Raw genomic sequence first — 15167 nt, forward strand, 5'->3', positions numbered from 1 at the left:
GCATCAAAGTAGAGTTAGAGCAGTGACACCTTGGGGTATGATAACTACTCACTTGTTAACCTAGCTACTCCTCAGTCTTTTCTGATCATCTTCATTTCTCATTTGTTGAATATTGCATCATCATTATGATTTTTTTGAGGGCAAGCATCCCTGTCTTTGTGATTGCCCTTGCCTCAGGCCTGAAAAGCATCATTGTGTTTCCCGAGGAAGCTCTGGCCTCCTCTTATCCTCTGTAAAGTGGAAAGGAAATATTAATAAGAGAAGAACATTTTGACAATTTAAATGAATGAGAACCTTAAAGCTAAACAGTAGACTGTTAGATTATCATGTAGGAGTACTCTGACTGAGATTGTGGCAAACAGTGCCGCCAGACAGATGCCATGGGACGTGGTCTTTTTCAAAACCCATTTTGGGTCAGGTTTTCCTGGGACTAACACTGCTCATGGGTCCTAATAGCTCCTAAACAGGAGTCAAGATCATACGTGAACATAGAAATCATCAATAACTTTTCCATTATATGTGGGTGGTATTTGGGTGTCAGTGAAGAAACATTTTAGTTTATATGTAGCCCTATAGGGTCTTGTAGGGTATTACAGTTTTCTAGGGGAACTGAAATAGACCAATAAAACATCAACGCAGATTTATAGAAATAAAAACAGTTTCAAGAATATATTGAATATAAGGATACTTCAAAAGAGTTGGGAAATGGTTTGATGTATTGGAAAAAAGGTTTCTAGAGTTGTAAACTGGGACTCAGTAATAGTTGAAGCACTTATAGGGTAATAAGTGGATCAGTGAAAAGTCTGAAAGACTTTGAAATATTGATATTTCTTTAGAGAGCTATTGATTGTGTTCTTCTAACTCTACATAACCTTTTAAAGAAACACAATCCATAATCAGACTTTCTCCTGGTCCCAAGCCTATATTGCCAACTCTTTTCTGATTTATCTGCCTTCAGACATCCTCCCACCACTTCAAATTCAATGGAATTATTTTAATAGCCACCATTTGTTGAGGAATTACTTACCACTATTCTAAGTGCTTCATATGTGTTAGCTGATTTAAACCTTGGAACAATTCAAATTTTGAGTTAGTTCTTTTATTATCTTAGTTTTATAGATGGGGAAACTGAGACTTTAGGGAATTTAAGAAATTTGCCCAAGGCCACACAGATATTAAATGACACTTCTGAGTACAAAGTTTCGCTCTTAACCACTGTTATTATTTTCAAAATAAAATTCTTTAAGTGTTCTCTCAGTCTGGTTCTCTTTACTGTTTTCCATATATTGTTGAATGTTGCCACTATCCATCAAGCCAGAGTCCTACGCATATTTATCTTCTTCATTCTCTGCATCAGAATAATGAGTAAGTCAATGTATTTTTTCTCTTATATATCTCTTGGAACTGTTTCCTTTTATCCATCATTACTGCAGCTATCATAATTCAGGCTCTTATCATCTCTTATCAGCTAAGATAACTAGGCTCTCTGCCACCAGTCTTGCCCCAGCATCTTCCATGTTATACATTTTTTTAACTGCTTGTCTTGTCATATCACTTTTCTGCCTAAGGTCCTTAAAGAGCTTCCTATCATCTGTAGGATAAAGTCCAATCTTTTGAGAATGGCAACAAAGGCCTTTTATAATCTGGTCCATGTCTTCACTTTCTTCCTTCTTTCCTGCTACTTCCTTCATACATCCCATGTTTTAGCCATATAGAACTTCCTTGAGTTCTGGAACACATGGTATTCCTCTTGTCTGGAATACTTTCACTCTCTTCTCCCCTAGAACCCATTCCATAATTTATTATATAAGTTGTCACATGGAATGTTAAGTGAATGTTTATCTTTCCCACTTCCAAGTACACTGTTAGCTCTCTGAGGGTTTGCTTTATGCCTTATTTTTCTTTATATTCTTTTTATACAGTTTTATTTATTTAGCACATAATGTAATTTATAATTTTTTATAGCATATAATGTACCTACTGATTTATAAACCATGAATCAATGAGTAAATGAATGGACGAATACATAAATGAACATCAGTAGGTTTATATTTGGTTTTGCCAATGAGGGAATACTCTTCAAAGACTGAGTAGTTGAGGGAAGTAGGAGAGACAGCTATCTGATTGGACTGGTTAACAGTGAGGTATGGAGTTGGAAGAGTTTCCTTTTAGATGTTCTTTGGAAATTTATGAGTATGTGGCATATTTAGAAACCCAGAAATTTTTAGTGATAGCATACAGAATGGTTTGGATACTTAGGCTTAGAGTGTTGACTGACTTGCTTAAGCTTTTTCATCCAATTAGTTGCTGGGCTTGAATTTGAGTCAGAGTCCTCAATTTTACCTATTTTAGTATTATGCTGGTGCAGAATACAACACATTTAGTCCAGCCTCTTATTTAAGTAATAAAGAAATTAAAGGAAGTACCCGGGTGAGTAATCTGTCCATGGTTCCAGAACTACTAAGGGACAGAGATTTACAATTCCATGCCTTGCCCATTGTAAGATGCAGTGTAATGTAGTGGTCAAGAAGCACAGGGAAGCCAACCTGCCTGGACTTAAATCCCATCCCTGCCATTTACTAGCTTTGTGATTTGGGAAAATTCAGTATTCTTATCTGTAAAATGGGGAAGGTATCCACGTCATAGGGCTAATGTGAAGGTTAAATAAGTTAATATGGGAAAGCCCTCAGAGGGTATCTGCGACATAGTAAGACTTATGAAGATATTACCCATCATTTTTTGATCAAAAAAGTGCGGTAATAATGCTTTCTCCTCCACTGTGTTCCCACTGAGTCTACATTGTAAGATCTGTCATGCTGTATTGCAATTATTCTCATGTCTGTACCCCCTCTAGACTGTGAGATTTTTAAGGATAGAGATCTTGCTCTAGTCAAGGCTCTAGCACACGAAGCATTTGATAAATATATTAAAAAAAAAAAAGAATGAACTTTTTTATCCTTAGAAAATAGAAACTGGATAAATATTTCCCTGTCTTTAACACTAAAACAGAATTTATTGGAAATTTGTGAGTTATCAGGTCTATAGAAGAGAGAGCATGGAGAAAGCATGCTGTGTGTTACTTGGCCAGAGAAAGACTTAAACCAACTGGCTTAAGGCATTGCCACTGCAGGAATTCTCACCCTGACACAGTAGCTATCACCCCAGTTATTTTCTGTCAGACATAGAATCACATGCTCCTTACTCAGTCTTTTCTGAATGAACTTAAGCAAGCCTAAATATGAAGCAGAATTTGCGTGTATCGTTGGTGACACAAATACTTCATTTTTGGCTTGATCAGGTTTACTCTTAAAATTTTCTGTCTATAGTACCAATTTTGAGTTTGGATCTGGTGCTCTTATTATTTTTTGTGGTAATTTAGAATTGGGGCAAACATTTCATTTGGAAACCTGGACAAATTAGAGATGGGTTATAGCACGATGCAAAAAGAAAATGCTTTGGAGGCAGATGGCCTGGGTTAGAATTCTGACTCTGCTGCTTAATAGCTGTGTAAATTTCAGTGTTATTTAACTTCACTTTGATGTAGCATTCTCATATGTAAATAGAGGTTAAATGTACATATCTCAGTGCTGATATGAGGAGTAAATTAAATAATTATATAAAATACTTGGCATAGTATCTGATATGTAGTAAACACTAAATAAATGGTAGGTTTTTGTTTTTAAACAGTGGGTGTCATGTTTCTTCATTTAGGATCTATCCTAATATAGTGCTATGTATTGTTTGCTAAATAATTATAGATATTTAAGCCATTAAATATTATTAAATATTAATAATCAATAACATAAAAATGTTAAGATGTTTTTCTTTTAGGAAAGATGAGGACTATAGTTAGAATAACATAAAGTATGGGAATCAATTTTGAAATAGGTGATGCACAGATCACCTGTATCAGAGTCTCTTGTTAAAAATACAGATTCCGTGTCCTTAACCCAATTTACTGGACCAGAATCTTTGGAGATGGGACCTAGGAATCAAATATTTTCAGAAGCACCCAAAGTTATTCTGATGTAAATTGCCCATGGATAAGCTTTAAGAAATACTTGCCTATAAGGTATGGTCTTTCTTGAGAATTGTTAACTGACTTAAATATTTCATTCTTATATGAAGTTATTTCTACTGAGTTTATTTAGTCTCTAACATTGATGATGTAGTAAATGGAAAACTTCTTAATTTGTGAGCATCTGAGGTTATAGCATCTGTATTTTCTAGGTAGAATTTCAAGGTCATGTGAATTGTATTAATTCTTCTATTAACTCTATTATCAATTGTATTTGAAAAAAACATGCTTCTGATCATAGTTTAATGTCCAATTTAAAATAATATTTGCAATAAATCAAGTCGAGTATTTGGTTTCTTTGCCTATGTTAATTATTTGATCTTGGTTTAGAGACTATCAACTTTAAACACCAAAACAAAAAACAAAAGCAAAAATAAAACAAACCTAGAAACAAACTCCAACTTACCCTTTCTCCTAAATCCTGCATTGAGCAAGTTACAACTTTATTTGTATGGCATGTGAACATAGTAATGCTTCCTATGCTTTTGTATATGCTGCTATGTCTACTAGTAATGGTATCCTAACTTTTTTTTTTTAAAATATATGCTTCACAATTTATCTCAGAGATAAATTTCATATGCTTCACAATTTATCTCAGAGATAATCTCCTTTGGGAAGTCTTCCCTAATTTCCCCTACCTCCGCTCATCTGGATTAGGTGCCCTTTCTATTTCTTTCATATATCTGTCACACTGTCACTGGAAATGTCTGAGTGTTTGTCTCCCTTCCAGACTCTGAGCTCCTTGTGTCAGGGACTTTGGATTTCCAGTTCCTAGCACAATATTGGCCCATAGTAGGTACTTAGTAAATGTCTATTAAATGAATAAACCAATTTTTAATATATTTCTCTTGATTTATGAGATGATTGTGTTCCTGAGAAGTGACATTGAATTTAAATGCTTAAAGTTAAATTTCTTATCACAAGTAAAAGCAGAATTTTCAGTTGTTCAATTTTGCCTTGTTTTATTAATATTGAAGTAAGATAATCTTTCTTTATCTTAGTCAAGTTTTTTTCCCCTACATTTACTTAACTGCCTTATATATTTTTAATTTAGTCATTGTCATTTAATGTCTCAGGAATGAATGATGCAATAGGAAAGTCAATTTTAAGTTTCAGAAGCCTAAACCCAAGTGGACACAGTTTCTAAATAACAGCATTGTAATAAAAGATGAAGAGCTAGGCTGTCCATAGCAGAAGATTCTCTGGAGGGGAGGAGGGGAGGAACTGGAAAGGAACAAGAGCTTTAGTTGCCAGTGTGTATCAATGAGAGAGGGCCATGTATTCTTTCTCCAATAGTTGAGCCTTTGTTTGGGATTGGAGGAGAGAGAGAAAATGACAGATAATACAGATAGGTTTGTAGTATTTGAAAGTAGAACTGTGTCCCATTCCCAAGTAGAGGCTTTGAAAGTTTCTCTAATTCCAGATGCAACATGGGAGAATAGGATAGATATATTTTTATAGTAATGAAGGATAAAATTTAAAGGTTATTTGGATATTATATTTTTCCTGATAAGGACTTCTGTTTCGTATGTATAATAGATAATTCCATTGTTTTAAATGTGATGGAAATAAAAAATAAACAGAGCTGCAGGAATCATGCTCCCTGACTTCAGACTATACTACAAATCTCCAGTAATCAAAACAATATGGTACTGGCACAAAACAGACACATAGCTCAATGGAGCAGGATAGAGAGCCTGGAAATAAACCCATACACTTATGGTAATTTATCTATGACAAAGGAGACAAGAATATACAATGGAGAAAAGACAGTATCTTCAATAAGTGGTGCTGGGAAAACTGGATAGCTATGCATAAAAGAATAAAATTAGAACATTTTCTAATACCATATACAGAAATAAACTCAAAATGAATTAATGACCTAAATATAAGACTGAATACCATAAAAATTCCCAGAGGAGAACATGGGTAGAACACTCTTTGACATAAATCAGATATACAGAAATACCATATACAGAAATAAACTCAAAATGAATTAATGACCTAAATATAAGACTGAATACCATAAAAATTCCCAGAGGAGAACATGGGTAGAACACTCTTTGACATAAATCGCAGCAATATTTTTTTGGATCTGTTTCCTAAAGTAAAGGAAATAAAAGCAAAAAAAAACAAATGGGACCTAATTAAACTTAAAAGCTTTTGCACAGCAAAGGAAACCACTGACAAAACAAAAAGACAACCTACTGAATGGGAGAAAGTATTTGCAAATGATATGACTGACAAGGGATTAATATCCAACATGTATGAACAGCTCATACAACTCAACATCAAAAAAACAGACAACCCAATTAAAAAATGGTCAGAAGAACTGAATAGACATTTCTTCAAAGAGAGTGTGCCGATGTCCAACAGGCACATGGAAAGATACTCAGTATCACTAATCATCAGGGAAATGCAAATCAAAATCACAATGAGATTTCACCTCACACCTGTCGGAGTGGCTATCATCAAAAAGAACACAAATAACAAATGTTGGCAAGGATGTGGAGAAAAGGAAAACCTTGTACACTGTTGGTGAGAATGTAAGTTGGTGTAGCCACTGTGGAAAATGGTACGGAGGTTTTCCAAAAAACTAAAAATAGGACTACCATATGACCTAGCAATTCCATTCCTGGGTATATATCTGAAAAAAACAAAAACACTAATTTGAAAAGATATATGCACCCCAATGTTCATAGCTGCTTTATTTACAATAGCCAAGATATGGAAGCAACCTAAGTGTCCATCAACAGATGAGTGAATAAAGATGTGGTATACACACACACACACACACACACACACACACACAAAATGGAATACTACTCAGCCATAAAAAAGAATGAAATTTTGCCATTTACAACAACATAGATGGACTTGGAGGGTATTATGCTAAGTGAAACAAATCAGACAGAGAAGGACAAATACTGTATGATATCACTTATATGTGGAATCTAAAAAATACAGCAAACTAGTGAATATAACAAAAAAGAAGCAGACTCACAGATATAGAGAACAAACTAGTGGTTACCAGTTGGGAGGGGCGAAGGGCAATATAAGGGTCAGGGAGTGGGAGGTACAAACTATTGCGTGTAAGATAGGCTCAAGGATGTATTGTACAACACGGGGAATATAGCCAATATTTTGTAATAACTGTAAATGGAAAGTAACCTTTAAAAATTGTATATAATTAAAAAAAATTAAAAACATTTAAAAAAAAGTATTTACCAGTTAGGAAAAAAAAAGTAATTGCCATCCCACCCCCTAATTTTGAAAAGGAATCTATAAATAAAACATGCTGAAATGTTAACAGTGATTATCTTTGGGTTGTAGGATTATGAATGTCTGTCGTTTTTATCTTTTTTTTTTTTAAAGGGAAATGTGTGCCGATTTATTTAATGAGACTTGTGATACTTTTTGCTTTTTTTTAAAAATTAATTAATTAATTAATTTTTTTGGCTGTGTTGGGTCTTCGTTTCTGTGCGAGGGCTTTCTCTAGTCGTGGCAAGCGGGGGCCACTCTTCATTGCGGTGCGCGGGCCCCTCACCATCGCGGCCTCTCTTGTTGTGGAGCACAGGCTCCAGACGCGCAGGCTCAGTAGTTGTGGCTCACGGGCCTAGTTGCTCCGCGGCATGTAGGATCTTCCCAGACCAGGGCTCGAACCCGTGTCCCCTGCATTAGCAGGCAGATTCCCAACCACTGCGCCACCAGGGAAGCCCTGTCGTTTTTATCTTTATACTGCTCTGAATTTTGAAAAACTTCCAGAATGGAATGGCTTGTGATTTCACCTTGGTTTGCTTGGTTAAACAGTACTCATCCTTTAGTTTATGTCTTATCTTCCCCCTTAATCCTTAGTTGGGCAGTGTATCCCTAGTTGATACTACTTTAATATTCTGGACATCTCATTCTCCTATCACTGTAGTACTTTGAAATAATCATCTGTTTCCTTTTCTAGAGAGGCAGGGATAATATTTATCTTTTCACCAACATATATTACAGAATAGATGTTTCATAAATCTTTTTGTTGAAGTGACTAATAAAAATTCAATTCAACAAAAATTATTTTATGGATTGCCCAAATTACAGTTTCAGATAGGGGTTTCCCTCCATTAGAAAAAAAACTGTTTATAAGTGAGTAATATGGAAAGATATGAATTGTGGAACTCTGAAAATTACAGTAAAATTAGAATACAAGTTCAGGTTCTTAGTTAATGTAAGGCCATGTATATAATGTATCTGAAAATCATGTATAAAATATATCTGAACACTGTCTTCACTAATAGTTTGGTTGCTTGTGATGAAACTGAGAAATCGCCATGAGAAAGAGTTTTGATAGTTTTTCTTCCCTTTTTCCTGTATGGCATTTGTCATCTTTTTTTTTTTTTTTTTTTTGAGGGTGTAAACTCAATAATAAGCACTGAGATATTTTTCTTGTTTGTCATAATTTGAGAATGTATAGTAAAATTCACATATGAGACACTGTGAATAATGATTATTTTAGTGTAATTCATAACTTGGTATAGAAAAAGGACAAGTTAAGGATTATTTAGCTACAAGATTATCTCTGTAATAAGTGTGATAGTGATTATTTTCAAGTTAGGAATAGAAATGATACATTCAGGACCATTTAACAGAGACAGTGATAATAAGGCTTAAAGGCTGATAATTGGAGAGGTAATAAGTTGAGGCATGCATATACTTCTTGTTTACATAACAAGTAAAGGAAAATTAGATTTTTTTCCACAAAAAGAAATTCCCTAAGAATTGTAAATCTCTTCAGTAAGGGTGAGAAACATGCTATTAAAAGTTAATCATTTTGTCTTCTGGTCTGCCTCTGTTTTTTGAACATATTTTTACTTAAGCACTTGTCAAATGATATTTTATTTCTTCTTTTCTAAACTATGACCTCTTTAAGTACAGGATTCTTGTTTGTTCCTGCATCATTGCTAGCACATGATAGGTACTCAAATCTTTAATGAATTGAGTTAAATTGGATTAAGATACTATCCTCTAGTACTGAATTTAGAGAGTAGGCCTTGCATGGGTTTCCCTGTATGGCTAAACTGGGGCAAAGAATGAAAATCAAGTCTTTGTTCCAATCTTTGGGACTGGAAAAACCAGTCATGAACTAAGAGAGTGGGACTTGGAGGATCTCTTAAATCTGGACATTCACCCGTCATTGGAATGAGCTTCCTAATTATTTCATATATTCCTTTTCTGATAGTTGATAGCTAGAATCATGACTATCGGGTTGGTGGCCAAGAACATCTGTAAAAAGGAGTAATATTTGACACCTTTAAACTCTAGTATTATACAATGAATTTCCTTATTGTATGGCAGATTTGGGAGTGGGAATTCTTACCCTTTTCCTCATTGGTCAAATGTCATTATTTTTAAAGCTATCAAGAAAGGGCATTTTTGTTATTTCTTGAGTTGGTTAAATTCAACTAAATACTTTTGGATTGATAAATTGGCCAGATCTACATAATATGCTTTAAGTTATTCAGAATATTTGTATAGGTTCCAAAAGATAGAAGTACAAAGGGATAAACATAAGTAAAAGATATAAATAGTGCTATGATACTTTTACATATGTGAAAAACAGTAAGCTTTCAAAATATTAATCTTAAGCTAGTAATATTATCACCAACATAGTATTAATGTTCAGAATATATTTCTGATCTTGTTGCCTACCTAAAGTTCAGCTCTTTTATACAAAAAGGGTTGAAGCAAAGGACTTTGAGATCTAAGCCAGAAACCCAATACTACCAGAACTGAAAAGTATTTTCTTGAAATACTAGTGTTGGCAGTAATCTTTAGAATCCAGTGTCTTCTTCAAATACAACTACTATTAGATGGCTTCTTCTCTAAGATAAACATTGCATTAATGTGCATATCTTAACCCCCAGGCTTAAAATAGCAAAAGGAAGTAGGCACTGAAAGGACATTGGATGCATGCTGACTTGTATTCTTGGGAGATTAATAAAAATTGAGGTCAGCAAGAGTCCCAGGATGCAGGACAGATCAAGGAAGGAAGCACACCATGGTGGTTGTGTTCCTTTCTTGGCCACAACATGAGCAGCTGGAGAGGAAGGTGGCCCTTGTGTTTAGTGTTTTCTGTAATTCCTCTCTGTACAGTTGGCTTCTGGCCGATCACTACTTTTATTTCATTCCTCAGAGAGGAAAATTCCACTTTAATATTGCTGGGTATGATAGGAAATAGCATCAGTAGCACAGTGCCGCACACATAGTAGGACTGACTGAATGAAAATCAGACTATTGTCTCATTCCAGTAGAATGTCTGGAACATTCAGTTCCTTGGACAAATTCAGCCTTGCAGTATTTAATTTGGTGTTTGAAGTTGTGGTTGTCAAATTCTTCTAATAAAATCTCATTGGAATTCTAAATAAGAACAGGCTAAATAGGAATGCATTTTTAATCACCTAGGATCCAAGGAAACTTGACTATAGTGGATAGAGCTCCGGACTTGGAGAAATATGAGTTACCTGGGAGTATTTTTCAAAAAGTATATTCCCAGCTACTTCTTCTTCTAGCCTCCACTAAGGACATATCAGCATCTCCAAGGCAGAATTTATGTAGTTGAATAAAAGCTGCTCATGCAATTTGGATTTCCTCTTCCCTGCCTTCTGTTCCCTTTACCTTTTGAGTTTGCAAATCAGTGGAGAAGTTGATCCACAAAAGCCTATCTGTCAAATTCTATGGTTTCGCTAGTAAAAATTCTACTACCTAGTGATGATTTTATTCCTAGAAGTTATCAATACTCCTTCATTGGAACTTGTTTAGTATACGGATGTATTCTGTCAGGTTATGGACCTTAATTTTAAAGCCTGGAGTTGTAAGATAGAGGTAGTGGATTAAATGAGGATCAGTTTCTCTTTCTCCACTTTATTTTTGCTGGGTTAGCATTCAACATCTTGGATCAGAGACTTTTAGAGATACAGGCTTTCTTGATCTTTAGAAGTAGAACATCTGCTATTGAAACTCTGGATAAGTCTTATTATACTGGTAGAAATAGTAGCTCTAGCTCATATTAAGCACTCAAGAAATGGTTGTTTAAACAAAGTGCCTATATGGTTTAATAATATACATTGTAGGAAAATACTGATTAAAAGTAACTTAAAATACTGTCTTATTTTTTATTTTGACTTTTGGAAGAAAGAATCAGACTTTTTTCTAGTTATATTTAAATCCTTTTTGAACAAATATAAACTGGGTGACTTAGGGTTTCCTAATGAGATAGAAATAATCTTTCTAAATAGAAGTTATTTTTATTCTAATCAGTTGTATGTGATTATCTATTATGGTCATTTGGGTGAGAAGGGAGCTTTTATTCATCCGTTCATGGTAGAAAGTCAAGTTCAGCCCCAAATTAGTAAATTCCTAATCAGACATCTTGTTATTTAAGTCCTTGGTATCATCTCAATGTGCTCTGCACAAAGTTGTAACTCAAATATATTAATCATTAGGCTTAAAGAATAAAATATTTTCTTATTATAAAATAATAGAAGTTTATATTATAAGGAATTGTATTGAGAAGGAAAACAGATATAAGTTGTCTGTAATTCCACCTGTGATGAGCATTATGGAAAATTTTCGAGTGTTGCTGAAGATAATTTAATATTCACTCCTGTTGATGAAGGGTTTTTAAAATCTGGTGAAATTTTTCTTATTAAAAATAAACTATCTTAATAATTTTGTCATCATCTTTTAACCCCTCTTCATTTGTAACCTCCATACTCTTGGTCTGGGGTTCAGTGATATATGGCTTCATTTGCTTAGGAAATACGTATAGTCACTCAAAAACCATTATCAACTACCTTTCCTACAAAAGAGCTTCTTGAACTGACTTTTTCTCTTCTGTGGATTAGAGAATCCCCCACCTCTCTTTTGCTGAGATTTGTAAAGCAAAAGGGTATGTCCTTGGGACACTTTTGTTTAGATTCATTCTTTTCAAAGTTCTTTAGTATCTTTGCATTCCTATACGCTAATGATGAAAAATCTGAAAGAGAAATTAAGGAAACACTCCCATTTACCACTGCAACAAAAAGAATAAAATACCTAGGAAGAAACCTACCTAAGGAGACAAAAGACCTATATGCAGAAAACTATAAGATACTGATGAAACAAATTAAAGATGATACAAACAGATGGAGAGATATATCATGTTCCTGGATTGGAAGAATCAACATTGTGAAAATGACTATACTACCCAAAGCAATCTACAGATTCAATGCAATCCCTATCAAACTACCACTGGCATTTTTCACAGAACTAGAACAAAAAATTTCACAATTTATATGGAAACACAAAAGACCCCGAATAGCCAAAGCAATCTTGAGAAAGAAAAACGGAGCTGGAGGAATCAGGCTCCCTGACTTCAGACTATACTACAAAGCTACAGTAATCAAGACAGTATGGTACTAGCACAAAAACAGAAATATAGATCAATGGAACAGGATAGAAAGCCCAGAGATAAACCCATGCACCTATGGTCACCTTATCTTTGATAAAGGAGGCAAGAATATACAATGGAGAAAAGACAGCCTCTTCACTAAGTGGTGCTGGGAAAACTGGACAGCTACATGTAAAAGAATGAAATTAGAACACTCCCTAACACCATACACAAAAATAAACTCAAAATGGATTAAAGACCTAAATGTAAGGCTAGACACTATCAAACTTTTAGAGGAAAACATAGGCAGAACACTCTATGACATAAATCACAGCAAGATCCTTTTTGCCCCACCTCCTAGAGGAATGGAAATAAAAATATACAAATGGGATGTAAAGAAACTTAAAAGCTTTTGCACAGCAAAGGAAACCATAAGACAAAAAGACAACCCTCAGAATGGGAGAAAATATTTGCAAATGAAGCAACTGACAAAGGATTAATCTCCAAAATATACAAGCAGCTCATGCAGCTCAATATCAAAAAAACAAACAACCCAATCCAAAAATGGGCAGAAGACCTAAATAGACATTTCTCCAAAGGAGATATACAGATTGCCAACAAACACATGAAAGGATGCTCAACATCACTAATCATTAGAGAAATGCAAATCAAAACTACAATGAGGTATTACCTCGCACCAGTCAGAATGGCCATCATCAAAAACTCTACAAACAATAAATGCTGGAGAGGGTGTGGAGAAAAGGGAACCTGCTTGCACTGTTGGTGGGAATGTAAATTGATACAGCCACTATGGAGAACAGTATGGAGGGTCCTTAAAAAACTAAAAATAGAACTACCATATGACCCATCAATCCCACTACTGGGCACATACCCTGAGAAAACCATAATTCAAAAAGAGTCATGTACCACAATGTTCATTGCAGCACTATTTACAAAAGCCAGGACATGGAGGCACCCTAAGTGTCCATCGACAGATGAATGGATAAAGAAGATGTGGCACATATATACAATGGAATATTACTCAGCCATAAAAAGAAACGAAATTGAGTTATTTGTAGTGAGGTGGATGGACTTAGAGACTGTCATATAGAGTGAGGTAAGTCAGAAAGAGAAAAACCAATATCGTATGCTAACGCATACATATGGAATCTAAAAAAAAAAAAGGTTCTGACGAACCTCGTGGCAGGACAGGAATAAAAACGCAGACGTAGAGAATGGACTTGAGGACGTGAGGAGGCGGAAGGGTAAGCTGGGACAAAGTGAGAGAGTAGCCTTGACATATATACACTACCAAATGTAAACTAGATAGCTAGTGGGAAGCAGCTGTGTGGCACAGGGAGATCAGCTTGGTGCTTGTGAACACCTAGAGGGGTGGGATAGGGAGTGTGGGAGGGAGACGCAAGAGGAAGGGGATATGGGGATATACGTATACATATAGCTGATTCACTTTGTTATACAGCTGAAACTAAAACACCATTGTAAAGCAATTATACTCCAATAAAGATGTTAAAAAAAAATCTTTAGTATCTTGATCATTGCTACTCTCAAAATACTTTTCTTTCCCTGTTATTTTTGTTGGGAAATCATAGAAAAATATATTTTATTTGTAATAGTGTGTGACTTATCTAAGTTTCTCACAATTAAAATATTGAAAGTATCTGTGTGCCAAATTCTTATTGTCAACAATGACTTAAATGCTGATTTTTTTTTTTGTTAGCACATAGTTCAGTCTCACTAAGACATACCAATTTTGATGTCATCTCATCTGTCTTTAAACACCCCAGGTACTCAGAGCAGTATACCTAGTAAACCTATCGACATCATCTTGTTTGAATTTTGTCTCCTATGGGTTTCTGGGAATAAAGTGAATTGCCTCAAAGTGTCAAAATCTGGCTGAGCTCTTTGGAGTCCACGTTGGACTAGTCTATATAAGAGGTTAGCATCTTATAAGAGATTCTTAGTGTCCATCAGACTTGCAGCATTGCAGGCTGTACTTTATACAAGTAGCCAGGTGTGGGCAGTGATACCGGGCTTGGGAAATCTCTCTTACCGGCCCAGGGATTCAAGGCGTTCAGTGCAAAACCTGGCCAGCCGCCCGAGCGAGTAGGAGCCATGTGACTCTGGTGAGCTGGAGTGTGCAATTGCCTCCTGCTTCAGAGCTACCTGATCCGAATACTAAGCAGAGCGAGTGCCGGGCTGAGTGTAAGGTACTGAAGACACTGCAGAGAAAGGTGCTTATTCCAGAGGCATTACAAAGCATGGAGATTAAAGACCAGGGAGCCCAAATGGAGCCGCTGCTGCCTACGGTAAGAGACAACCTGCTGTCACGTAGATTAACAGCGTTTGCAGCAAAACCTGTCAGGCAAGTGGTCTGCTAGCCAGGTTCAGCGAGTGTACTTTTGGGGTGGTGGATAGCTCCCACGACGTACGGACAGGGGTCTCCTCCCATCTCGGGTGACTGAAATGCATAACGCAAAGCACATGATTTTTTTTTCCCCTTCTCAATATGGATGCACTACCATGATGAAATGTCTCATGTTTGCTGCTGTTTGAAGAGATGGCTAGCTTTAGCAGCAGGGACAGCTGTGTGTCTCTTTCCCTGTCTGTTACTGCCTGTCTCTCTGTTGGGCTATGCAGTCAAGCCCCTGCAAAGAA

At 35.6% G+C, this 15167-nt stretch overlaps 1 protein-coding gene across 5 annotated transcripts in view; it reads left to right on the forward strand.

Moving 5' to 3' along the window:
* Positions 1-15167, forward strand: part of SLC4A10 (solute carrier family 4 member 10) — a 475347-nt gene that overhangs the window by 150623 nt on the left and 309557 nt on the right. For 4 of the 5 annotated variants that reach the window (XM_082464953.1, XM_082464958.1, XM_082464955.1 and 1 more), the window contains exon 1: positions 12895-14818. In XM_082464953.1, the coding sequence (XP_082321079.1) occupies positions 14771-14818 (48 nt within the window). In that variant the 5' untranslated portion in view covers positions 12895-14770. Of the gene's footprint in view, positions 1-12894; positions 14819-15167 lie in introns of those variants that run through there. The other variant, XM_082464954.1, reaches the window with a different exon arrangement.

The sequence above is a fragment of the Balaenoptera physalus genome, assembly GCF_965194825.1.
Source record: "Balaenoptera physalus genome assembly, chromosome: 6".
Taxonomy (NCBI): domain Eukaryota; kingdom Metazoa; phylum Chordata; class Mammalia; order Artiodactyla; family Balaenopteridae; genus Balaenoptera; species Balaenoptera physalus.